General features: G+C 53.3%; 3 protein-coding genes across 7 annotated transcripts in view; all 3 read left to right on the top strand.

Moving 5' to 3' along the window:
• Window positions 1–2,267, top strand: part of FCGBP (Fc gamma binding protein) — a 46,168-nt gene extending 43,901 nt beyond the window's left edge. Inside the window, exons 19-20 of the mRNA XM_060083234.1 lie at window positions 1,734–2,002; window positions 2,124–2,267. Of these exons, the coding sequence (XP_059939217.1) occupies window positions 1,734–2,002; window positions 2,124–2,154 (300 nt within the window). The 3' untranslated portion in view covers window positions 2,155–2,267. The remainder of the gene's footprint in view (window positions 1–1,733; window positions 2,003–2,123) is intronic.
• Window positions 2,268–7,845: 5,578 nt separating this feature from the next.
• FBL (fibrillarin) lies at window positions 7,846–16,851 on the top strand. Its single transcript, XM_060083897.1, has 9 exons — window positions 7,846–7,949; window positions 11,486–11,659; window positions 11,745–11,846; window positions 11,936–12,030; window positions 13,050–13,220; window positions 14,123–14,255; window positions 15,579–15,691; window positions 16,510–16,655; window positions 16,742–16,851. The coding sequence occupies exons 1-9, from the start codon at window positions 7,940–7,942 to the stop codon at window positions 16,764–16,766; spliced, it is 969 nt and encodes a 322-aa protein (XP_059939880.1). The 5' UTR covers window positions 7,846–7,939; the 3' UTR covers window positions 16,767–16,851.
• Window positions 16,852–17,134: 283 nt separating this feature from the next.
• Window positions 17,135–25,668, top strand: DYRK1B (dual specificity tyrosine phosphorylation regulated kinase 1B). Of its 5 annotated transcripts, XM_060084500.1 has the most exons (12): window positions 17,682–18,059; window positions 19,321–19,484; window positions 20,535–20,654; window positions 20,744–20,932; window positions 21,314–21,461; window positions 22,325–22,611; window positions 23,331–23,477; window positions 23,559–23,699; window positions 24,011–24,046; window positions 24,131–24,326; window positions 24,720–24,826; window positions 24,922–25,668. In XM_060084500.1, exons 1-12 carry the CDS (start codon window positions 17,984–17,986, stop codon window positions 25,291–25,293), a joined length of 1,983 nt encoding a protein of 660 aa, XP_059940483.1. In that variant the 5' UTR covers window positions 17,682–17,983; the 3' UTR covers window positions 25,294–25,668. The 5 variants fall into 5 exon arrangements, with proteins under 5 accessions (XP_059940486.1, XP_059940483.1, XP_059940482.1 ...); XM_060084503.1 differs by lacking the exon at window positions 17,682–18,059 and adding an exon at window positions 17,135–17,281 and having other exon boundaries at window positions 24,011–24,326; XM_060084499.1 differs by having other exon boundaries at window positions 24,011–24,326.
• The last annotated feature ends 608 nt before the right edge of the window (window positions 25,669–26,276 follow it).

Here is a 26,276-nt window from a genome sequence, read left to right on the forward strand (position 1 = left end):
TTTGCATTCGCTGTTCCCACTGCTGCAATGCAAATTTTCTAAGAGTTGGCTCCTTCTCATCCTTCAGACCTCAGTTCTGGCATTGCTTCTACCGAGAGGCCTTTCCCAACTACCTATGGAAGCTCTGACTCCATCCCAGTCTCAGTGCTGTTACTCTGTTTTATTTCCTGCAAGTGCTTATCACTACCTGAGGTTATCCATTATTTCTTTGTGTTTGTTGCCTCTCTACATTACTAGAATATAATCCTCAGATGGGCAGGGATCCTGTTCATCTTGATCATCACTTTGTCACCAGTACCCAGATCAGGGCCTGGCACCAAGAAGGTACCCAGGAAAAGTTTGGTTTTGTGAATACATTCATCCCTGTTTCCTCCGCACCAGGCCACGTGCTGGGTAACACAGATAACTCAGACCCAGTTCTTACATCGTCGAAGCTTGCAGCCAGGTGAAATTTTCCATCCGTCTCTCCAACTATCCTTCACTGCATCCATCCCTCCTTCTTCTCTCCTCCTTCCACCTCTCTTTCCTTTTTCCCTCTCTCCCTCCCCCCTCCCCTCCCTCCATTCCTTCCTTCCACCCATCCATTTATTCACCCACCCATCCATCCATCTTTTCAGACCTGTCTACCTATCTTTCCAGTCTATCTACCCAACTCTCCAATTATCTGGCAGAGGAAGAGTCACATTAAAAAGCATTTAGAAAAAAAGAACTTTTCTTTGAAACAAGGCTTGCTAGGGAATCTAACTTTAGAAGGGTTAACTCATCGAAGAAAACAGACAACGGGACTTCCCTGGTGGCACAGTGGTTGAGAATCCGCCTGCCGATACAGGGGACACAGGTTCAAGCCCTGGTCCGGAAGGATCCCACAGGCCGCAGAGCAACTAAGCCCGTATGCCACAACTACTGACCCTGCGCTCTAGAGCCCGCAAGCCACAACTACTGAGCTCACGCGCCACAACTACTGAAGCCCATGCACCTAGAGCCTGTGCTCCGCAACAAGAGAAGCCACTGCGATGAGAAGCCCACGCACCACAACGAAGAGTAGCCCACACTTGCCACAACTAGAGAAAGCCCGCGTGCAGCAGTGAAGACCCAACGCAGCCATAAGTAAATAAATAGATAGATAGATAGATAAATTTATTTTTTTTAAAAAAACCAACAGACACAGTTATTTAAAGGGAAAAATTCACAAGGTTACTGAGTCCACAGCCAGTGATGGAGAAATAGTCATTTTCTCACATGATTATTATACTTGCTAGGTCATTACTTGTCTTCAGACATCAGCATTGAAAAAATAAGGGATGAAGTTGCCTTGTTACAGAATCAGTAACTTACAGGACATGCTCAAGTGTTCTTTTCTTTTGAAAACTAGAATCAGACAGGATGATGCTGGGGTTTGACTGATTGTTTGTTTATCTGTCTGATACAAGTGCTTCCCCCCAACCCCGGCCGCCCTTGGAATGTTGTGTGCACGCCTGCTTATGCATTGATCCATCTGTTCATCCATCCACTCTCTGTCCTTCTATCCATCCATCCACATCTCCAGCTACCTTAGGTTTCCATCTCTCCATGTGGTCCATTCATCCAGGTCTTCATCTCTTTCAGAATCTGCCTCTCTGCTTTCACTCCTTGAACTTCTTGTCTTCCTTGGGCTTTCCATCCTAATAACACCCCAGCTCTCCTGTGGTTCCAGCCTCACCTCTGTGTTTCACCCACCCTCCCCCGACCACCAGGTGAATGGTCGCCAAGTAGATCTCCCAGCTGAGGTGTTAACATCTGTGTCCGTGAGTCGGAATCCTGATGGCTCTGTGCTAGTCCAGCAGAAGGCAGGGGTTCAGGTGCAGCTTGGCACCGACGGGCAGCTGGCTGTGGTGGTCAGCGATGACCATGCTGGGATGCTGTGTGGGGCCTGCGGAAACTTTGATGCAGACCAGACCAACGATGGGCATGACTCCCAGGAGACAACGTTGGAGAACTGGAGAGCACAGGACTTCTCCCCATGGTGAGGAATGTAGCTTGGAAGCCAGGCTACTTGGAGCAGGGGCACCTGGGTCCTCATGGGAAAGGGGCAGTCGGGGTGGGTGCTCAGTCTACAAAAAGTGCTAAGTGTCTGTCTCTTGCAGTCAGGACCAATCAGTCATCCACCGGGAATGAGGACTTCAGGACCCGAACCCCCTGGAGGTTGCAATAACTGAAGGATGCACTCTGTCACTGTATGTCCCTCATCCACTCTACCCCTTTGCTGAGCCACTGAGGCCAACGGTGAAAGCATTGAATAAATATCTTAAGCTAAGCTGCATACCAATGTGCCTGTCTTATGTCTTCTCATCCCTGACTTTCCTTCCTGCACAGCAGGTGTCAGATACCTGGGGAATCTGGCACATGATGAATATTTGCTGGCAGGTGAGGGGGTGGATGGATGGAGATAGATGGGTAGATTGGGAATAAGATGGGTGGGGAAATGGGAAAATGGAGAAATGGAGGATTAGAAAAATGGATGGATGAGAAGATGAATAATTGGAGGGAAGAAGTAGCAAATGAAAAGAAAGATCAATAGATTCTGACTTTATCATTTATAACCCTGGCACGTTAATGTCTCTGTCATTCGGTTTCCTCATACGTTTTAGTCCACTCAGGTTGCTGTAACAAAATACCATAAAATGGGTAGCTTATAAACAACAGAAGTTCTGGAGGCTGGGAAGTCCGATATCAAGGCACCAGCAGATTCGGTGTCTGGTAAGAGCCTGCTTTCTGGTTCATAGGTGGCTATCTCATGCGCCCTTGGTGGAAGGACAAGGGTATTCTCTGGGCCTCTTTAATAAAGGCACTAATCTCATTCATGAAGGCTCCACCCTTATGACCTATCACTTCCCAAAGTCCCCACCTCCAAATATTATCACATTGGAGATAGGTTCCGACGCATGAATTTTGAGGGGACACAAACATTCAGCCAAAAGCATCATATTTAAAGTAGAGCTAAGGATGGGACTTCCCCTGGTGGTCCAGTGGTTAAGACTCTGCACTCCCAAAGCAGTGGGCCCGAGTTCGATCCCTGGTCAGGGAACTAGATCCCGCATGCCACAACTAAGAGCCTGCATGCTGCAATTAAAGATTCTGCATGCTGCAACTAAAGATCCTGCATGCCACAACTAAGACCCAGTGCAGCCAAATAAATAAATATTTTTAAAAAATAATAAAGTAGAGCTAAGGACAGTACCTACCTCTCAGAGTTGGAGCAAGGATTTAGTGTGTTCATCCAAACTACAAGTCAAAATTGAAGTCTCTCTTCCCTTTGAAACCTGTCTCGTGCCCTGCCTGTAGTGGTCTTCCCCACCTCAGTGAATAGCACCACCAATTCTCAGTCTAGCAACCAGAAAATGGGGAATTGTTCTTGCTTCTTCCCTCCCCTTTGCCATCTATTCAGTTCATCAACAAATCTTTCTGGATGGTATCAAAACGCACCTGAAATCTGTCTTTCTTGTTGTGCCCGCTGTCACCACCATCCTCACGCCTGTCAACAGTAGCCTACCATCTGCTCTTCCCTGCCTGTAATTCATCCTCACAGCCACTAGATGACTCTTCTTGACATATAAATAGGACCACTGGCTACAAATTTATCTTGTCATAAAATCAAATTCCTTCACCTTGTCCTACAAGGCCCCTGTTAACCTCTTCTGACTCATCTATCACTGTCCTTCCTGCTAACTACGATTTGGGAACCTGATCTTTCAGGGTATTGAACATGCCAAAATTTTTCGCTTCATTCCTTTGCGAAAAGCTGTCATCACATGACTAGATGCTTCTCATCCTTCAAATGTCCACTTACATGTTGCTACCTTAGAGAGGACTTCCACAACCACCTCACTTAAAGTGATTTCCTCTGTTCCTTTCCGTCCTTAACCTGTGGGGTCTGATGCAACTCTGGGTAGTTAGTGTCCAAACTGAATTAAATTATAGGTCAGCAGGTGGAGTCTGCAGAACACTGGAGAATTGCTTGGTGTGGAGATACATTTGGTGTCAGAAGTGAAGTGTATGAGCACAAAAACAGTTTTCTTTTACGGCATAGGAGGTAACAGGTGCCGTTGCCTGGTAGATACGGGGATAGGAGGATACTGCAGTTCTCTTATGATTGCTTGTATGTTCTCATTCAAGTGGGAAGCAAGGTCATCAGCTAAGAGTAAGTCTTGAGGTCTGATGAGAAGAGAGAGCCTAAGATAATCCTTCAAGGAAATGAGTCCAACTGCTTTGGGAAACAGTGTGTCAGTTTCTTAAAAAGGTAAACATACTGTGATCTCCTGACTGAGCCATTTGACTCCTGGGACTCTTCTCAAGAAAAATGAAAGCATTTATCCACACCAGTACTTGTAAGTGAATGGTTATAGCAGCATTAATAACCTGCACACTGGAAACATCTCGAATACTCGACAGGTGAACAGACAAACGAAATGTGGTATAGCCATACGATGAATCCTCAGCAATGAAAAGGAACCAACTATTGATACATGCAACCATTTGGGACATGATGCTAAGTGACAAAAGCCAGATGCAGAAGGCTACATATTGTATGGTTTTATTTGTGTGAAATGGAATGATGGATCTGTTCTGAAACTGGATTGCGGTGATGGGCGCACAACTGTATACATTTACTAGAATGTGTGGACCTATATACACTTAAAATAGGTGGATTTTGTGGTATGTAAATTATGCCTTAATCAGGCATTTTAAAATGAGCACATTTCCCATACTATTAAGAAAAAAAAGGAAACGAGAGAATGAATTAATTAGGGACATGTGATAGGATGGCTGGGCCACATTAGGGCCCACTTGGGTTTGTGGTCGTGAATCCGAAGTGAGACCAGCCAGAGTGGGTGTGGGTTTTTCTCCATCCATATTCAGCTTCCAGTGAGCAGGTGCGGAGGAGGTGGAGAGTGGACTCAATTGGGTGCAAAAGATAAAGTTAGAAGTTTGAGGGTGTGAGCAAAGGAGAGAACACTGGATGAGGAATCGGGCTGGGTGGTGAGTACTGTGGTCCCAAGGGGGTGAGGGGCAGGGAAAAGGAGGTCAGCTTGTGGGGGTGAAGGATCCTCGGAGCAATAGGTTTAGAGGGAGTGAGCTGGAAAGACAGGAGGTGATGGGCAGACAGTGAGATGCATGGAACTGAGACTCTGCAGGGGCTGTGGTTTGGGGGTTGCCACTGTATGGGGGTGGGCCTTTCTCCCCCACTGGCCTGGGATCTCGGGGCTGCCACAGTCACCATTGTGTCCCCAGCACATAGTCTAAGTGTGGGAAGGAAGTGTTGGGTGGAGGACGAGATCGCTAGAGAAGAGGAAGTCAAGGCATCGAGAGGCCAGAAGGGTCAAAGGTTCATCTACCTGAATTTGGAAATCACCAAGAATTATGAGAGGAGCAGCTTGTGTGGCAGTGAGCCTGGAGCTAAAAAGATGCAATGAGGTGCAGTGACTTGGGAGTTGATAAAGCTGGTTACAAGAATGGGAGCAGGTGCCGTGTATAAACTTCAAAGTTAGGGGCTTAGAGAAGAGGCAGAGAATGGTTTAGAAGCAGCATGGAGGAGCTTATGCTATCTACAGGCCCAGGGGGCATGAAGGCTGAGGAAGAGAAACCAGCCTCTGCTTAGAAGGGCTGCATGGAAAGGCATGTCTTCATGGGAGAACTAGGTTGTGGTCAGAGCAGCAAGGTAAAAGGAAGGTTCAGAGGACATGGGGGACATCCGATAAAGCCCTCAGTGCTTCCTCCATCCCAGCCCTGACCATTCTGCCTGTACTTCCCCCATTCTGGCCCTGACCCCTCTGGGCTGCCACTGTCTGAGGACCAGGGGACTGGAAGCTCCAGGAAGCCTGGACTCTTTCAGTCACCATTGTGCCCCCAGCACAAAACCAGAAGGCACCCCCTAATTACTCACTGGTAGTGGCCATTTCAGGTTGCAAGTTGGCAGGTGAAATACCTCAGACCCAGGAGATGGTGCCAGGATTCTAGAATACAGTCTGCACTGTACGCTGAGGATTTTCATCCTTTAGAAAAAAAAACATTTTTAATTGGAAGGCGAACAGTAAAATCCATCAGTAGTAGATAACATCACCCTGAATTGGAGCCATTTGAATTATTACATAGCTCCTGGAAATCCAGCATAGACTCAGCAGATTTTCCATCTTAATATGTAAACAAATTTTCAGGAATGTTTCTGAGACCCTTCACAGAGAACTCAAGATAGCATAGGTTCATTCGTTCCTTCAACAAACATTTACTGAGCACCCACTCTGTGCCAGGCCCTGTTCTGGGTACAAAGTGATACAACAATGAACAGACCAGACCAGTGGATTCTCCTGGAGGTTGTTAGTAACTTCTCTTAGTAGCACGTGTTTTGCTTTGTGGAATGAATATGAGGATGAATATTCAAATTATAAAATTACCAAAAAAATTCTCAATGTTTACACAGAATCTTCTCCCTCCTCCCTCCTTCCTCTGCCTGCATCCTGATCTGGTCCATCCTGTCTCCTACCTGATCCACTGCAGCAGGCCCCTCCTTGGTCTTCTTGCTCCCACCCCGCTCCCTCACTCTGTTTCCCACATGCAGCCAGAGTGACCCAAGTCAGATCATATCCCTTCTCTGTTCAGGACCCTCCATCTCATTCAGAGTAAAAGTCAAAGTTCTCACCCCAAGGCCCCACATAATTTGCCTTGTTAACCTCCCTGCCCTCATCTCTTCCCACTCTCCCCTCCTCACTCTGTCTCGACCACATTCCTCAGTGTTTCTACAACCCTCCTTACTTTTCCTGCCTCAGGGCCTTTGCACCTAAAATCCTAGCTGCCTAGAACTTTCTTCCTCCAGATAGGAGCATGCCTCACTCCTTACCAGATGGGGCTTCCCTGGTGGCACAGTGGTTGAGAATCCACCTGCCAATGCAGGGGACACAGGTTCAAGCCCTGGTCCGGGAAGATCCCACATGCCGCAGAGCAACTAAGCCCGTGTGCCACAACTACTGAGCCCATGAGCCACAACTACTGAGCCCACGTGCCACAACTCCTGAAGCCCGCGCGCCTAGAGCCCGTGCTTCGCAGCAAGAGAGGCCACCGCAACGAGTAGTCCTCGCTCACTGCAACTAGAGAAAGCCCGCGCACAGCAACCAAGACCCAATGCAGCCAAAAATTAATTAATTAATTAATTGATTTTTAAGAAAAGTCACTGGATGCGTTCCTTGACCACCTCGTAAGCAGTTTCACACACATACACACCCCACACCCCCCATCCCAGCACCAGTCCCTATCCCCCTTCCCTGCTTGTTATTTTCTCCAAAGCACTTATCGCCGTCTATCATTCAGCGTGCTTTTAATAGCGTGTCTGGTGTCTGTTTCCCCCACTGGAAGATGAGCTCCAGGATTTGTGTGTCTTGTTCCCTACTCTATTCCCAGGGCCTAGAACAGTGTCTGGTACATTCAGGCGCACAACAAATGCTTTTCCAATGTATGAATGGGAGTCCAGAGTCGGCCCTTGTTCTTGGGGATGGAAATGGATCAGGGAAGGCTTTTGAGTGTAGAGGGAATCTTAGGGAGCTAACTAGGAATAGAGAAGAGAAGCAGAGGGCATAGCCCGTGCGAAAGTTTGGGGATAAGCCCTGATTACTGGGGTGATCGCACCAGTAAAAGGGAAGTGGGGAGCGTATTTAGGACAGCGAACGCTGCACAGGTCAAGGCAGCATCAAGGACGGTCGAGGGGGCGGTGCCCTGAGAGGCTCAGAAATCTCCGCCCACAGCGCGCACACCAGGCTCCGGGTGGGGCTGAGGCTCCGAGGGGCGGGGCTGCGTGGTTGCATCACGCAGTGTACGTCGCCGCGCGCGTGCGCTCCTTTCCACGTGCGGAAGCTTCAGACGCGTGGACCCGGGGAAGCCGCAGATTACTGAGCCGTGCAGCTCCACGCTCGCTATGAAGCCAGGTGGAGGCCGGGGTTGGGGTCGGAGCTCAGGACTGGGATCCGACGGGGATCGGGGTGCCAGGCCGGAACGGAGGGGCGGGGTCCTGGCCGGGGGGCAAGGATTCTGAGCCCCGGATCCGGTCTCTTGTGAGGAAGGGGTCTTGTTCCGGTCTCTTGTGGGGATGGGAGGGCTTGGTTCCGCCCTGTGATCGAACCTGAGCCTGGGGTTCGGGTTCCTGGTGTAGAGGTTTGTGATTGACTTCTCAGAGGTCACGGTCGTTAGTAGAGAGTCTTGGGCGTAGAATTGGGGGTGTCCTGAACTGGGATTCGTTTCATTGAGGCAGTCATTAGGGGTCTTGGATATTGGGCCGCGGGCGGCAGTCGAGGGTACTGAACCAGAATCTAGATCCAGGCATCTGGGGTCTTGGATCTCTGGGCGTGGGATTTGGGAATTTGTCCTCATTGGGAGGCGGAGAGCCCCCGGTCTTGGGTGCGGGGGCTGGGTCTTCTAGGACCCCATATGCTCCCCAGTCGCTGCCGCAACAACAGTACCCTTGGCTCCAAACCTAGCTTCTCAGAGAGGGCCGGCACAGATGAGTATTCCCGGCTTGCCCTCCCTGGCCCACTTTCCCGCTCTCTACTCTCCGGAGGGGGGCGGGTCCCTGAGAATGGAGTGGAGCTCCTGGGCCTAGTGATTCTCAACTCGCGGTGAGAGGTGAGGTGAAACTTCACACGCCCAGTATAGGATTATCGTGGGGTGGGCAAGGAGGTAATCACAGGGCGTGAGTGGTTTTATTCATTCCGATTTTACTCGAGATTTTGATGAACCCTCCACACCTCCCTCCTAGTGGAATGATGAGGGTCCTGGCTTTGACAGCAGAAGGGCCTCAGTTCAAAGTTTCAATCCTAACTATGCTTAACTTACCGTGTGACCTTGGGCAAGTGGCTTTACCTCTCTGAGCCTCAGTTATCTCATCAATAAAATGGCACCCAGTTCTAATTTAGTGAGAGCATGTTAAAAAATAGCACATGGTGGTAATCATTTTGCAATATATGTGTATCAGATCAACATGTTGTACCCTTTAAACTTACACAATGTTACAGTTTGCAGTTATGTCTCATATAGCACGGTGCTTGACATATAATAGTATTTTCTCTAATTGTTAGCTTTATCTTTCTTCTCAAGGGGGGCAAAATTAGGGTCCTTCTCCCTGGTGTCTCAGCTCTTCCTGAATCAGGCCGAGCCCCTCTCCCCTCCCCACAACTTGCTCCCCTGGAATTGGGGAAATCTTCTGCCGTGACTGAAAGGGTCTGTTTCCTAGTACTGGTTTTCTTTTTTCCTTCCTTCCCCCCCTCTTCAGCCTGTGGAGAGATGGGGTCATCTGGGGGGGCAGAATTTGTGGGTCCATGCACCCTCCCAAGTTCCCTTTCTCTTCAGTGTTTACGGATCTACTGGTGGAATAGGAAGTGCCAGGCAGTGTGTCTCCCACTGAGACCCTGGCAAGCCTGCAGGCATCCTGTGCTGATTGTCCCAGGAATGGAGGATACGCCTTCCCATCCCTTCCCTCACTGTGTTAGGATAAGAAGCTGTAGAAGTTGTCCGGAGTAAGCTCTTTAGCGAGGATTTTAGTCTGGTTGAGAGAGGAAGCCTTTGGGAGATTTTGAGCGGGGACCTGATGTCAGTCAGACTTGACTGAGACCTTTAAAAGGATCCTTCTTGCTTCTGTGTGCAAAAGACTTTAGGGGAACAAGAGTGAAAGTAGACACATCAGTGGGAAGTTTGTTGCCGTCATCTACTAGGAGATGATGTGGCTTGGACCAGGGTGGTAGCAATGGACCTGGCTGACAAATTGTCGGGGAATGTATTTTGAAGGTAGAGCCAACAGCTTGTATGTGGGTGTGAGAGAGAGGGGTCAAGGTCAATGAAGGGTTTTGGCGTGTGTAACTGGAGGGGTAGAGTTTCCAGTTTTGAGATGGGGGAGGCTGTGGCAGGAGAGCAGTTTTACACTGGGGTGGGGGAGGGGGTCTGTGGACCCTCCAGCCAAAACTTATAGAAAAAGGTATGTGAATGTGCGTTTTTCTGAGGAGTGGGTACTTTCAGTACATTTTACTAAGAACCCCAGGACCTGAAATGGATTGAGATATGTTTTGAGTATCATGCCCACTGTGCCCCATGGCGTGCCCACACTTTCTGGGTCTCTGTTCTATCAGGCCTGTGTTGAGGGTCTCTTAGGCCTAGTGGTTTCTCCCCTAAGTAGGAAGGAGGAGGGATTCATTCTCCTGAGTTTGAATAATATATTCAAACTGTGTGCAAGGTAGCATATTAAGTGCTCTGGGTGTATTGTCATTTAATCTTTACAACTCTGCGAGGTGGACACTGTGTTATTTCCATATCTGCTTCTTACAGGTGAACTTCTCAGGATACCCACAGGCCTTCCCTACTCTCTAGGGTCGTGAATGACATGGCCGTCTCCCTGTAGTCAATACATGAGCTGCCTGAGGGAGGGACTGGGGCTCTGGTCACCATCTGATCACCTGCTTCCTGAATGAACAGAGAGGGTGTTTTCTTCCTGAGACAGAACCCAGGGGTTTAAGAGTTATCAGTCCATTTACTATCTGTTGAGCCCATACTTGTGCCAGGTGTTATGCAGGATGCAGTGATGTCCAAAACAAACATCTCTGTCCATTTGGAGCTTGATTCTAGTGGGAGAAGCAGGCAGTAATAATCTTTAAGATGCCATGTATTATAACTGATAGGAAGAAAAAGCAAGCAGAGTAAAGGTCAGGTAGCCAGAGAAGGCCCTTCTGAGGAAGGAATATTCAGTCAGAGACCTGAGTGCAGTGGGGTGGGTGGGTCAAGCAATGTCCTCTGGACCCAGGCAGTGGGAAGAGGAGATGCTCAAGGTTTAGAAGCTGGAAAGCGAAGTTTGTTCTTGGGGAGGAAGAGCACGGGACCCAACATAGAGAGAATAAGGTCAGAAAAGTCAGCAAAAGCCAAGCCCAATGGTGGTGATTCTGTTTGGGCTGCACATTAGAGTCACCTGGGGAACTTTAAAAAGCCCTATGGGGCTTCCCTGGTGGCGCAGTGGTTGAGAGTCCGCCTGCCGATGCAGGGGACACGGGTTCGGACCCTGGTCCGGGAGGATCCCACATGCCGCGGAGCGGCTGGGCCCGTGAGCCATGGCCGCTGAGCCTGAGCGTCCGGAGCCTGTGCTCCGCAACGGGAGAGGCCACAACATGAGAATCTAAGCAACAGCACTGGGCAAGGATGAGACCCACCGATTTCTAGCTTTGGAAGGCAGAGAAAGGAATTTTGATTTCATTTAGAATGTGATGGAAAACCTTTGAAGGGATTTGGGCAGGGGAATGATGAGAGCTGATTTGCTGTTTTGCAAAGGTCAGTCACCAGCTGCTGTGTGGGCAGTAGACTGCAGAGGGAGCGGGAGACCAGAGGTCAACAACTCTTGGTGTAGGAGTTTGAAAACCGTTCTTTTTTTTTTTTTTGCCGTACGCAGGCCTCTCACTATTGTGGCCTGGTGTTTCTGTTTCCACCACAGGTTTCAGCCCCCGTGGGGGCGGCTTCAGTGGCCGAGGTGGCTTTGGTGACCGTGGCGGTCGCGGCGGAGGCCGTGGAGGCTTTGGCGGAGGCCGTGGAGGCTTTGGCGGGGGCCGAGGTCGAGGCGGAGGCTTTAGGGGCCGTGGGCGAGGAGGAGGAGGAGGAGGAGGAAGAGGTGATGGAGGGGGCTTTCCCTGGGCTTGGGGAGCGGGGAGGGAAGCATCGTGGGGTCTCGCTCTCACTGCATCTCTGCCTTGTAGGTGGCGGGTTCCAGTCTGGTGGCAGCCGGGGTCGTGGTCGGGGAGGGAAAAAAGGAAACCAGTCGGGGAAGAATGTGATGGTCGAGCCTCATCGGCATGAGGGTGAGTGAGGAAGGCAGGGAACCCCCTGGGGTTAAGGATGGGGTGTGGCCCGCTGGGGTGTTCACCCCTGCTCTGATCCCCTCACCCAGGTGTCTTCATTTGTCGAGGAAAGGAAGATGCACTGGTCACCAAGAATCTGGTCCCTGGAGAATCGGTTTATGGAGAGAAGAGAGTCTCGATTTCGGTGAGACCTGGGCGCCTGGCTAAGCCACCAGAGCCCCAAGCTGACGGTGTAACCGGCTGCCTGGTCTCCCTGTTCCCACCGTCCGTCCTCCACGTGACAGCCAGGGGATCATCTTAATCCATAAGTCAGATCATGCACGCCCCTCCTCAGATACCTTCCGTGATGTCCCGCTGCCTTCAGGTTAAAGTCCCGAGTCCTCGGTGTGGCCTGGAAGGCCCTGCACATTCTAGCGCCCCCCTCCCCACTGTCTCCTCCCACTGTCCCCCTAACCTGGTGTCTTCCAGCCACAATGACAACCTTGCTGTTCCCTCTGCCTGGAACACTGTCCTCCCAGCTGTGCATGGCTGGTTCCTTTTCATCACCAGCAGCTCTGGGCAGGTGTTACCTTGTCTCTCTCACAAGGCCCCCTTTCACCACCCTGTCTATCAAAAGCTGCCCTCACCGCCTTTCTGCTGGCTTTCCTGCTGCCTGGAATGCACTTCCCCAGATAATTTGAGTGGCCCCTCAGCTTCAGGTCTGCGTCACATGTCTCCTCCTTGGCTCTTCCCTGGCCACCCTTTCTCATTCTCACCTGCCCTCACCCTGCTCCCCATACTTCACATCTTCCTTCCTGGCTTGATCTTTTCTCCTTAGCCCCGTCACTAGCTATTATGCCATGTGTGTTAGTCAGTTCAGCGTATCCTCACTCCTTGAGAGCGAGGCCTTTGTCCCCTTCACTGTGTTTCCCCAGTTCCTAAGCACAGGGGCACGGTCAGTGTTTATAGAATGAACACTTAGGTCTTGCCTTGCTGTTACCCGGGATGATCTTGTTTGTTTATTGTCCCTGTCGCTGCCCCTGAGTCAGGAACCTCCACGAGAGGGCAGGCCCTGCCTCTGCCGTGGCCACAGATGTGTACCCACGTTCGTTTCTTGTACGATGATTGGGCGCCCAGTCCCTTTTGAGGGCCCAGGAGTTAAGAGCGGTGCGGTCTTGCAGAAGAGCCTGGCACTGACTTCTGTCCCCATCTCTCCCGGCCCAGGAGGGAGATGACAAAATTGAGTACCGCGCCTGGAACCCCTTCCGTTCCAAGCTGGCGGCAGCAATCCTGGGCGGCGTGGACCAGATCCACATCAAGCCAGGGGCCAAGGTGCTGTACCTTGGGGCTGCCTCGGGCACCACCGTCTCTCACGTCTCTGATATCGTAGGCCCGGTGAGTAGACAGATGGGGGCAGGAAGGGGTGGGAGGGAGGGAAAGGCCACCTCCTCTGCCAGCCTGGAAGTCAGAGGCCCTGGCCACTTCTCTGCACCGTGTGGCTTGGAGCCAGGCCCTTCCTGGTCACAGTGCCTGTGAGTGAAAGGAGCGGCTTGAACCACATCGTCTCCAAAGCCTCATTCAGCCTCACTCCTGAGTTCTCGGCCTGGAGGGAAGGGGCGTGGGTATCGGGGTGACCAGTGATAGAGGGGCCCAGAGCTGAGAGTACGTTTGAATTGGTTGCCCTCTTTAAAAATGGATACCCCCCAAATCTGGTCTTCTGGTTTCTCTTGAAAGAACAGAAGATGTCAGTTTCTGGGCCTGTGTTTCTGTGTGGCTAGACAGGCTCCCCGTTGAGAGGGCACCCATGCATCTCACTTCATGACCCCTCACTCAGCTACAAGGCTGTAGGCTGTGTAACTTAGTGGTTAAAAACCCCAGGCTCTGGCACTTCACTTAACAGTGAAGTGGCTTTTAGCAAGTTACTGTCCCTCTCTGAGCCTCAGTTTACCCGTCTGGAAAATAGGGTCATTGTGAAGATAAATGAGTTAAATCCTGTAGAGTGCCAAGAGCAGTGCCTGGCCCGTTACAAATATTCTTAGCTGTTACGATGTCATCTCTGTGCCCTAGCTTCCTCATTTTAAGCCTGAATTGGGGGCCTGGGCTCTCAGATCAGGCAAAGCAGGATTGAATAACCCGTGGACCTCAGTTTATTCATCTAAAATGATAACAAGTCATTAAATGGTAGGGTTTTGATTTGGGGATTTGAAGAGATGCATGCAGTATATGGGCCAAAATAGGCACTCCGTACATGAGAACTAGTATCATTGTTGTTTTTGTTTGATTTTGATTTATTTTAGGACGGTCTGGTCTATGCAGTTGAGTTCTCCCACCGTTCTGGCCGTGACCTCATTAACTTGGCCAAGAAGAGGACCAACATTATTCCTGTCATTGAAGATGCTCGGCACCCGCACAAATACCGCATGCTCATCGGTGAGGGATCTGGGGTTGGCTCGGGTGGGGTAGGACAGGCCACTCCAGGTTTCCTGGAAGAGGCCTCCAGAGCCCTGATTTGGATGGAATTGGAGTGGATGAACAGGCCTCTTGAGTCTGCAGAAATGAAAAGGGTTGGGGGAGCCAGGTGAGGCTGTGGAGGTGGCAGTCCTGCTTCAGGGTCTGGGATGTCTGGAGGGCCAACCTCCTTTCCTCCAATCTCCTGCCCCTGCCCCTAATCTCCCCCACCCCAGTACTTCCTGCCTCCCTGCAAAACGTGGTACCTTTTGGGCTTCCCTGGTGGCGCAGTGGTTGAGAGTCCGCCTGCCGATGCAGGGGACACGGGTTCGTGCCCCGGTCCGGGAGGCTCCCACATGCCGCGGAGCGGCTGGGCCCGTGAGCCATGGCCGCTGAGCCTGCGCGTCCAGAGCCTGTGCTCCACAACGGGAGAGGCCACAACAGTGAGAGGCCCGTGTACCGCAAAACAAAACAAAACAAAAACAAAAACGTGGTACCTTTTATACTACCCCTGACTTATGCATAAAAGCCTGCTTCGACGGTCCTCATCAGTACCGTCTGGGGAGATCATAACCCAGAAAGCACAAACGGAGTACGGCCTGGTCCAGAGGGGCCCATTGTGACTGTAAATAACTTTGTTTTAAAAACAAATTCAGAAGCATAGTGTAAAAATGGAGCGCATTATAAACCACCCCCAGAGGTAACCAATATGAACCATTTGATGTCTGCTTTTCCTGATTTTAAAAAAGTCAGTTTTCATTACACCATCTTTTCATTTTTTTAAGTTTTTTTATTTTATTTATTTTTTTAATCACTCTGCCTTAAAAATACTACTTTGCATTCCCCCTGGTTTTTCTTTCCGTGAGTTTTTTCCCCTGTGCATTCATACCTTACCCTTTGTCCTGCAACTTGTTTTCATTTGACAATCCTGCAGACGCTCTTGCCTGTAAGTGCTCACCTTTACTTGTCTTTTTGATGACGTGTCTGTCTCCCCCCCCAGACCCGGGAGCGTCTCGAGGGCAGGGTCCGGGTCTGATTCGTCTCTCTGTCCCCCACGCCCGGCCCAGGGCTGGCCACAGAGTAGGTGGCAACACAGTTTACAAGAAGAATGAATGAATGGTGTGACTGTGGGTTTTGGACCCATCTTGGGGGCACTGTGGAGGGAGGGGGATCAACGGGGGGAAGTGAGACTGGAGACAGGGAAGACTCTGCCAGGAACCTGCTGGTGTTGGGGCGCAGGCCCCATGGGAGGAGCTGGGAAGATCTGGGGGATCCAGCTTTTAACCGCTACTTGTTTCTCCCTAGCAATGGTGGATGTGATCTTTGCTGACGTGGCCCAGCCAGATCAGACGCGGATTGTAGCCCTGAATGCCCACACCTTCCTGCGTAATGGAGGACACTTTGTGATTTCCATTAAGGTGCGGGGCTTAGAGGAGTCCTAAGATGGGGTGGCAGTATCTTCTTTATCTGTAACTGCCAAGCAGCCAGTCAAAACAAGGGGGCCTCCATCCCCCAATCCAGTCAGTGTATTCCCAGCTCCCTATAAGCCACCCAATCAAATAGCACATAATGAAAAATGTCTGCAAGAGTAAAACGCTTAGAATTTAAAGAGGCCATAGACTGTAGCGATTAAGTGCATGATCGCTGAGTCTGAGTATCTTGAGTTTGAATTGCATCTTGCTGTGTGTCTTTGTGATCAAGTTACCTAACCTATATGCCTGTTTCTTCACTTGCAAAATAGCAATGTGAGTCCTATCTCTTTTAGTGTTGATGTAAGGACTAAATGTCTCAATATGTATGGAGTGTTGAGAACAGAACCTGGTGTAAAATAAATACCAGATAAGTGCTAGGTGCGTTTTAAAACATGTTTCATTTTGAAGTTCAGAGGCCTCTCCATCGTCTTCATCCAGATTCACCATTGTTCTTTGCAGCCTTTGCTGCATTTGTTTTAGTATTCTCAGCTGCATTATTGCTATTGTTAAAGAAGAGGAAGTAGAAAAAAGAAAAACAAACCCGGAGTGTAAGATTTAAACACTGGCTTTTAGATAAATAGGGCTTTGTTGAAGGCTTCCTGTTCCAATCCAAACCAAATTGAAAATTTATCTAACGAAGTCTTTCCCTACATTCCCAAAGCCTAGTCTCCAATGAAAACAAATTCTACCGGTTTAAAGAAGCACAAAAAAGGGAAAACAGCCCAAAGCCTTGCTGTGGACTTCAAATCCTCTCTCTTCTGCAGGCCAACTGCATTGACTCCACAGCCTCTGCAGAGGCCGTGTTTGCCTCTGAAGTGAAAAAGATGCAGCAGGAGAACATGAAGCCCCAGGAGCAGTTGACGCTAGAGCCATACGAAAGAGACCACGCTGTGGTCGTGGGTGTGTACAGGTGAGCAGGGGGTCCAGTCAGTACTTGTTAGGAGTCCCCCACAGTGGTGATGAGCTCTGAGTCCCCTCATCTCTTTCCTCTCACAGGCCACCCCCCAAGGTGAAGAACTGAAGCCCAGCGCCATCAGGATCGCGAGACAGACTGTGTTGCTACTGTTACACGTGTGTTTTTCTATTAAAAGACTCATCTCCCTTTGCCCCTGATTGCTTGGCGACCTCTATCAACAGGGCGCATGCGCCCTCAGTCAACTTGCGTGGTGGTGGGGGCGGGCGTTCTCATCGGTCATACAGCGCATGCTCCTACCGTAGCTGCCTCCTGCGCAGCCGTAACGTGTATTTCGGGGCTTGGGCGGGGTTGGTTGCTCCCTGCGTGTAGATCCCTGTAAGCTCTTCTGAGCGCAGGCGCGGAGTGTTTCCCTGGGTCACGTGACGGGGAAACAGATTGGGGGGGCAGGAGGCGGAGTCCGGGGCGGGGGGGGGCCGGTTTGTTGTGGTCGCCATTTTGCTGGTTGCATTACTGGGTAATCGGGGCCCTGGCTCGCCGCGTCTGCCGGATATCTTCAGCCAGTGGGCAGGACTGAGCTCGGGCTTCCCGGGCAGTTTGAGTTCCCTTGCCCGCGCCCTCAGGTAACGACGCGGCTACGGGCGGGGCAGCACGCGCTCTCGGGAGGGGGGTAGTACGGGACCCGCCCTGCCCGCGTCGCCGCGAGATTTAGCATGAGGCCGAGGGAGAAGAGGAGGGGGGCGGTGGGCAGGTGCAGGCCTTGCTTGGCTATTCTTAGTCGGATTCCTGGAAGGGGCCGAGCCCCGAGGTAGCAGTCTTGGGAGGGAGACTGGGAGGGGGTAGCCGGGCCTCGCTCCCGCTCTTTGTTTGGGCTCGGCTCCGCCGGCCGCATCCTCGTCGCCTAGCAACAGCTGTCCTGGACTGTAATTGGTTGAGCTCTTGGCAGCAGCGGCCAATGGCAGGGTTGTTGCCATCGTAGGTGTGGACTGCCAAGCTCTGTCCGGCCCCGCCCGCCGGGGCTCCGCTGGCCCCGGCGGGCCTCCAGGGTGGGGGGCGGGACGCTGGGGTCCCCTGGGGCGGGTGGCTGCGCGGGGCGGTGCTGGCGGGGCGAGGGTTAACCCGCCCCTCCCCCGTCCACCTGCTTTCCCCTTCCCCCGCGTGCCCCGGGCTGACCCTCGTCCCCTCCTCTCCCCGCCCTTGGCGGGGCGGCGGCTGCTGTTGTCACCCACCGAGCCGCCTGTCCCGCTTGTCCTCCCCGCCGCGGGGCTTGCCGGGCCGGCCGGGCCGGGACAGGCGGCCGTCTTCTCACCACAGACACCGCCGCCATGCTGGCCGCTCGCCCACCCCACTGGGGGCCCCACCGCGCCCCAGCCCCCCGTGGGCGCGCCAACCCCGACCTGGGTAGGGGGTGGGGGCTGGGAGAGAGGGTCCTGGTGTGGGAGGGCCCCGAGGAAGAGATTGTTTTGTGGGGGAGCTCCAAGAGAGAGGAGGGGTCGTGGAGTGGCAAGACTTGGCATAGGGGAAGAGGATTGACATGGGAGAAGGTCCGTGGGGAGAGGATTTGGGTATGATAGATGCTCTGGAAGGGGAGAACTCTGTGATATTTGGGGAATTTACCTATGGGGGCCTTCTAGGAATGGGCACAGTTGTGGATTGACGCTGGTGTAGAGGAGTGACTGGAGAAAGGGCCCTGACAGGAAAAACGATTAGGGAGGGTGGGGGTAGGAGCCAGGGTAGGGGAGACAAGGACCATCCACTCTAAACCGTGGGAAGGAACGCCTCCCCCTTGCTTCCATCAGAAGGAGTGGGCCTTGTTTGGGGGTGGGCGGGGGCTTGGAGTAATGTGGGGAAGGGCCCTGATGTGGCATGGGGGAACTGGAATATCGTTTGGGAAATTACGGAGGGGTGGTCCTCAGTGGGAGGAAATGATACGGAAGAGGTCTTAACACCATATGGGGAGGGTCCCCTGGGAAGGGTGTACCCTGGTGGGTGAGAATGCCATAGGGTTAGGACCCTGTTATGAAGGGATCCTCAGAAAACCTTGGTGTGATCAGGAGATCCCTGAGGACCCCTCTGTGGTTTGGAGGGGGCCCAGAAGACTCTCATGTGGTTTGGGGGGATCTTAGAGTTCTCTGGACTAGGGGACCAACTGGGAAGGGTAGATCTTGAAGTGGAGGGACCTTGCTGTGGTACGATGAGGTCATGACGTTCAGGGGAGACTACAGGACGGTGGGGTCTCGTGTGAGGGGCCCTGGGGAGGGCCGTGAGGAGAGATGGGGAGAGAAGAGTGAACCCTACTCCCTATACTGTCTGTGGTTTCTCTCTTCTTCTCTTCCTCCCCCGCAATTATTCGTGTCTTTCTGTCCTTTCCTGTCATGGCCCACATCCCTGCCTGGCTCCCCAATCATTCCCTTTTCCATGTTCCTGTCTTTGTGCTGCCTACTTCATTTATTTGGTAATCATTTGTTGGGGACTCCGCTGTGCCCCGCCTCTACCACTTCTCTCTGTGCCCTCTCTTCATTGCCACCTGCTGCTGTGTTGTACCCTTTTCTTCCTCACTCTGTGCCCTGCCTTCTCTGTGTTGTCCGCCTCTTTCCCGCTTGGTACTGCCCAACACATCCCCTTGTTCCATGTTGTTCCCCCGCCTCCCGCCCGCTCTCAGGTCTCAGCGGCGGTGGCAGCCGAGGTGCAGGATGCGAGAAGGCGCCCCCCGGCCGGGCTCCCGCTCCAGGCCTCACTCCCCTGCGGCCCTCTGAGCCCACCATGGCCGTCCCACCGGGCCATGGTCCCTTCTCTGGCTTCCCGGGGCCCCAGGAGCACACGCAGGTACGCGTTCAGCTGGATCCTCACCTGCCTGGGGGTCGGGGGAGGCTGGGATAGAAGGATCTTGGGGCCGAAAAGATGGTGTGGTTGCCCAAGACAGTCTCCCAGGAGCATGAAGGGTGCCATGGGAGTGGAAGGTATAGAGGGGTTGCTGGTGGAGGCAGGGTTTGGAGAGCCTGGGTGCAAATCCTGGCACCACGGTTATATTACTTAGGTTCTCCATGTTTCAGTTTCCTGTTCTGTCAAATGGGCCTATAATGATACCTACCTCACAGGGTTGTTGTGAGGATTAAACAAGTTAATGAAATGCAATTGGAAATGCTGAGAACAGTGTCTGGCACATAGTAAGCACTCAATAAATGTTCATTAAGGGAAAAAAAAAGTCCAGAGTGAAAGATCTGGAGGGGTTGAAAGGGAAGAAGGTTGAGCTGCAGGGTCTTGGAGCCAGCAGGGCCTGGGGGCGCAGGGTAAAGACCTTCAAGGGTAGACTGTTAAGGCTCTAAACGGTAGAGCTGGAAGCAGGATGGAGCAGGAGGTCTAGGGTGCTGGACCCAGATCCCAGATCCTTAGGATGAGAAAACTGGTCAAAGATGCACAGAGTGGGGGGTGAGGGTTAGGAAGGCCCCAAGGGATGAGGAGGATAAAGCAAGATAGGGAGCTCCTCAACATGGGATACCCAAAATGGATGGTCTCAGGTGAAGGATTGGGAGGGTCAGAGCCGAGGTTTTCTATCCGATCTCTCCCACTGAGGTTTAGAAGAGAGTAAAGGTATGTGATGAAAGATCAGGGGTAAATAGTTCACTTCATTCACTCAGCAAATTTCTCATGAACACCCACTATGTGCCAGGCCCTGCTCCAGGCACGGGAGATAAAGCAAGAGCAAGATAAAGTTTCTGCTCTTGGGGAGTTTCTATTCCAGTGGGGTTGTCAGACAGTGACCAACTAAATAATGTGTGTGGAAATGATGAGCCAGCTGCCCATTGCAGTTCTCCCCCTTGAGGTCAGAGGTGAAGGCCTGTCCTCAGTGCTCACCCGTCACCCCGCCTCCCCCAGGTATTGCCTGATGGGCGGCTACTGCCGCGGAGGCTGCCCCTGGCCTTCCGAAACGCGACCTCGGCCCCGCTGCGCAAGCTCTCCGTGGACCTCATCAAGACCTACAAGCACATCAATGAGGTGGGCAGGGGGTGGGGGACACCGGCTGGGTGCCGAGGGGTCCTGGCGTCGGTCACTCACCAGTCCTCATCTCCCGGCCGGCCGGGCAGGTATACTATGCGAAGAAGAAGCGGCGGGCCCAGCAGGTGCCACCTCAGGACTCGAGCACCAAGAAGGAGAAAAAGGTCCTGAACCACGGCTATGACGATGACAACCACGACTACATCGTGCGCAGTGGCGAGCGCTGGCTGGAGCGCTATGAGATTGACTCGCTCATTGGCAAAGGCTCCTTTGGCCAGGTGCGGGATGCCCCCCACCCGGCCCTGATCCAGGGGTTAGGAGGTACGGGCACCCACTGATACCCACACAGCCAGTGGTTCAGTGGCTTCAAGTTCCGTGCTGGGCCACTCACCCCAGTGCAATCAGTTGGTTACCTGTGCCTCCGTTTCCTTTTCTGTAAAACAGTGCAAATAACAGGACTCCCCACGTAAGGTGGTTGTGTTATCTCATGTCCAGTGTTTACACTTGTGTCTGACTGTTGGTGAGCACTCAAACTGAGTTATTAGTGTTACTGATGGTGACGTTGGTGGGTCTCCTTACTGGAGGGAGAAGAGTGGTGGTACCTGGCTCTGTCCTCCACGCCCCCATTCCCTCACTTTGTGACATGCCTGTGGTCACAGGTGGTGAAAGCCTATGATCATCAGACCCAGGAGCTGGTGGCCATCAAGATCATCAAGAACAAAAAGGCCTTCCTGAACCAGGCCCAGATTGAGCTGCGGCTGCTGGAGCTGATGAACCAGCATGACACAGAGATGAAGTACTATATAGGTGAGGCCTGGGGCAGAGCTGCCTGGGGATGGGTCACCCTCGGCACAGGAAGGGGCTGGTGTCTTCAGGGCAGGGTTTGGTCTGTAATTCCCTGACATCAGTGATTTCTCCTGTCGCTTTCAGGATGTCTACCCTATTCACATGAGAATGCTGGTCAGAGTTTATCCGGTGCTCACTAAGGGTCAGGCTCTGTTGTGAGGACTTTACATAAATTCACTTGTTTAACCCGCACCGAAGCCCCATTATCATTGCCCACAGCTTGGAGATGGAAAAACAGAGGCACTTAGGTGCTGTCACTTGCAGAAGGTCACAGTGTTTGTACTCAGTAGAGCTATAATTTGACCAGGCAGTGGACTCCAGAGCCTTTACTCTTAACATCTATGCCAGTCTTTTTCCTCTTTCCTGTACTGATTCCTCTTAGAAAAAGCAAGTGGATTTAAGGAGTGCGTTTCTTTTCAAAGAAAACCTTACAGTAAATGGAAAGCAAGCATCCCTTGTCACAAAAATAAACAGAACTGAGACTAAAACAAGATTATAAAATTAAATGAGGAAGTGTAGGATGCTGTTAAAAACCCATCAGCACCAAATGGAAACTTTCTCTTTGGTTTAATCAGGAAGTTTGACAGAGACTTGAAAAGAAGATTAACTTCCTGTGTGAATCAAGTTATAGACATATAAAAACATCCTGATTAGCAGCTGGTACCTGTGGGCACACCACAGTTTGGCCTGTGCTCCAGAAGCAGAGACAGAAGCAGAGATCTGGTTCCAGCCTCTCTCCTTATGAGCGTGGGCCCCAGGCCGCCGCTGGCCCTCTCTGAGCCTGTTTCTTCTCCCTCGGCCCATTTCCGTCCTCTTCCCGGCAGTGCACCTGAAGCGGCACTTCATGTTCCGGAACCACCTGTGCCTGGTGTTCGAGCTGCTTTCCTACAACCTATACGACCTCCTGCGCAACACGCACTTCCGTGGCGTCTCGCTGAACCTGACGCGGAAGCTAGCGCAGCAGCTCTGCACGGCGCTGCTCTTCCTGGCCACGCCCGAGCTCAGCATCATTCACTGCGACCTCAAGCCCGAGAACATCCTGCTCTGCAACCCCAAGCGCAGCGCCATCAAAATCGTGGACTTCGGCAGCTCCTGCCAGCTTGGCCAGCGGGTGCGGCCCCGGGGCGGGGCCAGTGGTGTGGGTGTGGCCAGACTGTGGACGGGGCCAACTGGTGGCCTGGGGCCAAGGGGCGAGGCTAGGAGGGGATTGGATCGTAATGTGCAGCTTGAAGTGGCTGATGTCTGAGGGATAGTGCTTGGGATGGGGGTGTCTGCGGGTACGGAGGGTGGGGCCAGTGGGTGAAGGAGAGGGCCACACGGTATACTGCGGGAAGGAAAGAGGAGTGGAGCCTGGGAGAACAAGCCAGTTTTGAGGCTGCCAGATTGTAGTGGGGCGGGAGGAGTTGGGTGGCTTTGAGCCTGGCGTGGCAGTTTGCAAAGTTTTGTTTACCCTGTGCTCTTAAAGCTGGGGATGGAAGGGGGCGGGGCTCCAGCTTTGCAGCTTCCTGTGAGCTGGCATTTAAGACGATGCTGGTAGTGGTTTGAAGTGTCCAGTGGGGAGGGTGGGAAGGGCCTAGGTTTACAGACTCCTGGCCTCTGGTGACCAAGAGAGGCCCAGGATCAGGCCAGCAGAAATGGAGATCAGGATCAGATTAGGCCAGCAGAGTGACTCCTGGAAAGCTGGTGTTGATAACGTCAGGGTTGGAGACCCCTGTCCCCAGTTTTGGGGGCAGGAGACCTGTCCTTAGTCAGTCCTCCTAGCTGCGGGGGTGTCACTGGTGCAAGTCGGGGAGGCGGGACCTCTGACTATCGCCCTCTCTCCTCCCCCAGATCTACCAGTACATCCAGAGCCGTTTCTACCGTTCACCCGAGGTGCTCCTGGGCACACCCTACGACTTGGCCATTGACATGTGGTCCCTGGGCTGCATCCTGGTGGAGATGCACACTGGAGAGCCTCTCTTCAGTGGCTCCAACGAGGTGTGCTCCTGAGGAGGGGGTGTGCTGGAGGGGGTGGAGGGCTGGCCGGCCTGATGATCCTGACTGCCTGCCTGCTCTCAGGTGGACCAGATGAACCGGATTGTGGAGGTGCTGGGCATCCCACCAGCCCCCATGCTGGACCAGGCACCCAAGGCTCGAAAGTACTTTGAGCGGCTGCCTGGGGGTGGCTGGACCCTGCGAAGGACAAAGGAACTCAGGAAGGTGCGGCCCCTGCCCCATGCCGCTCCTCCTACCCCGGTGGCCCCTCACTCTCACACTTGGGGCTCCCTCCTCCCTCTCTCCCTGCTTCCCCTCCCTTGTGTCTTTCCCTTCCTTCCTCTTCCCTCCATCCCGTCTGTCCTTTCCTTCCTCCCCCACCCACCCCATCTCTCCTACTACCTACCCCACAACTCTTCTTAGCTCCTCTCTTTCCACTTTCTCTCCTGTGCCTCTGTTTCCCCGTGTGCGTCTCCCTGCCCCTCCTGCCCACTGACGGCCACTCTCTTGCCCCCCCTCCCACCTCCCCCTGCCAGGATTACCAGGGCCCCGGGACACGGCGGCTGCAGGAGGTGCTGGGCGTGCAGACGGGCGGGCCCGGGGGCCGGCGGGCGGGGGAGCCGGGCCACAGCCCCGCCGACTACCTCCGCTTCCAGGACCTGGTGCTGCGCATGCTGGAGTATGAGCCCGCCGCCCGCATCAGCCCACTGGGGGCTCTGCAGCATGGCTTCTTCCGCCGCACGGCTGATGAGGCCACCAACACGGGCCCGGCAGGCAGCAGTGCCTCCACCTCGCCCGCGCCCCTCGATACCTGCCCCTCTTCCAGCACCGCCAGCTCCATCTCCAGCTCTGGTGGGTGCTCAGTGCCAGATGGGGTAGAACAGGGGTTGGGGCAGCCCTGGTTTGGCCTGATCTGGGGGGGGCCTTGTCACTGGGTCTTCACCTAGAGCTATGAAGCTGCATGATCCTCAGCTCCAGAATGGGTGGGGTAGGCGAGCTCAGACTGGCCCCGATTTGGTCTCTGAAACTGAGCTTGGGCTCAGATGTCTAAAACTGGTTATGACTCTTTGACACCCCAAACTGAACTCTGACCCCTGATCTCAAAATTGGGTCTGATCCTTCGACTGGGTGCTGGCCTCAAAGCCCAGACCTGGGCCCGGACCATGAACCAGACTCAGCCACCTGAAAACTCAGGCCTACCTTTCCTCACTTAAGGCCTCTCCTCTCTTCCCCTGGCACTTCCAGGAGGCTCCAGTGGCTCCTCCAGTGACAACCGGACCTACCGCTATAGCAACCGATATTGTGGGGGCCCTGGGCCCCCCATCACTGACTGTGAGATGAACAGCCCCCAGGTAATGGGACCTTGGGGACTTTGGAAGTGGGTGGTGGAGTGTCTGGGGCTTCAGGACCTAGGTCTCCATCACCAACTGTTCCTTTGCTCCTTTAGGTCCCGCCCTCCCAGCCACTGCGCCCCTGGGCAGGGGGTGATGTGCCGCACAAGACACATCAGGCCCCTGCCTCTGCCTCATCACTGCCAGGGGCCGGGGCCCAGTTACCCCCTCAACCCCGATGCCTTGGCCGTCCCCCGTCACCAACCTCGCCACCACCCCCAGAGCTGATGGACGTGAGCCTGGTGGGCGGCCCTCCGGACTGCTCCCAGCCCCACCCAGCGCCTGCCCCCCAGCACCCGGCTGCCTCAGCCCTCCGGACTCGGATGACAGGAGGTCGTCCACCCCTCCCACCCCCTGATGACCCTGCCACTCTGGGGCCGCACTTGGGCCTCTGTGGTATACCCCAGAGCACGGCAGCCAGCTCATGACCCTGCCCCCTCCCTGGGGCCCCTCCTGAAGCCATACCCCCCCACACCCAATCTGGGGGCCCTGGGCTCCCATCCTCATCTCTCCCCTTGACTGGAATTGCTGCTACCCAGCCGGGGTGGGTGAGGCCTGCACTGATTGGGGCCTGGGGCAGGGGTTCAAGGAGAGGGGTTTAGGCTCACCTCCCCACTAAGGACTGGACCCTTGGTCCCTTCTCTCCCTTTGTTTTCTATTTATTGTACCAAAGACAGTGGTGGTCCAGTGCGGGGAGGGGGAGATTCCCTCTCACCCCAGGGCCCTAGGAGGGGGTGGGGGCAGGTAGGGGGAGATGGCCTTGCTCCTCCTTGCTGTACCCCCCAGTAAAGAGCTTTCTCACATTCCCGCCTGAGCGTTTGCAGGCCCTCGGCTCCCCTCACCCAGCCCTCAGAGGCGTGGTGGGGAACGGTGTTCGGGGAAGGGGTGCTGGAAGAGCTTTGTCATGTGGGATGAGTCCCTGGTCCCTGGGGAGGTTATCGCTGTTGGTGCAGGCATGGGACTGCAGGAGGTCTGGGGCTGTGGAAATCTAGACAGAAATCCTGGATAGGATGCTAGCCCACACTTGCTTTTTCTAGGGTAAACTGAGACCTTGAAAGGTAAAGGCCCAGCTCTGGCCTGTCTCTGGGAAACATCAGGTTCTGCTCTAATAAGCCAGGGCTTCCACAGAGTCTGCACAGGCATGGCTCATTTTGCCAGGCATCCGGTAGGTGCTGAGTGCATGTAGCAGGCCTTATTGGTGCCACCTGGGGAATGGCAGGCAGGCAGTGGGTACAGAATTTACCCCCCACACGTCTTGTCTCACTCTTCGGAACCATTGTGGAGCAAAGCATTTTAAGATTCTCGGGCAAAAAGAAATTCCCGGGGTTCCAGGTAAGTGGGCCTGTTTCCACAGTAATTTGGAAACTTCTGTCTCTAACTGGCCAATCAAGAGCCGCCAGGTTCAAAGGGT

Source organism: Mesoplodon densirostris, chromosome 19 (assembly GCF_025265405.1).
Source record: "Mesoplodon densirostris isolate mMesDen1 chromosome 19, mMesDen1 primary haplotype, whole genome shotgun sequence".
NCBI classification, from domain to species: Eukaryota; Metazoa; Chordata; class Mammalia; order Artiodactyla; family Ziphiidae; genus Mesoplodon; species Mesoplodon densirostris.

Bases quoted from the DNA above. Each gene is read 5' to 3' on its own strand.
- FBL (XM_060083897.1), top strand. The intron at 12,031-13,049 runs GTGAGACCTGGG...CTCCCGGCCCAG, and splicing joins AGAAGAGAGTCTCGATTTCG to GAGGGAGATGACAAAATTGA. The intron at 16,656-16,741 runs GTGAGCAGGGGG...TTCCTCTCACAG, and splicing joins GTGGTCGTGGGTGTGTACAG to GCCACCCCCCAAGGTGAAGA.
- DYRK1B (XM_060084498.1), top strand. From the start codon at position 18,861: ATGACGTTCAGGGGAGACTACAGGACGGTGGGGTCTCGTGTGAGGGGC. The intron at 20,933-21,313 runs GTGCGGGATGCC...CTGTGGTCACAG, and splicing joins GCAAAGGCTCCTTTGGCCAG to GTGGTGAAAGCCTATGATCA. The intron at 24,827-24,921 runs GTAATGGGACCT...TTGCTCCTTTAG, and splicing joins GTGAGATGAACAGCCCCCAG to GTCCCGCCCTCCCAGCCACT.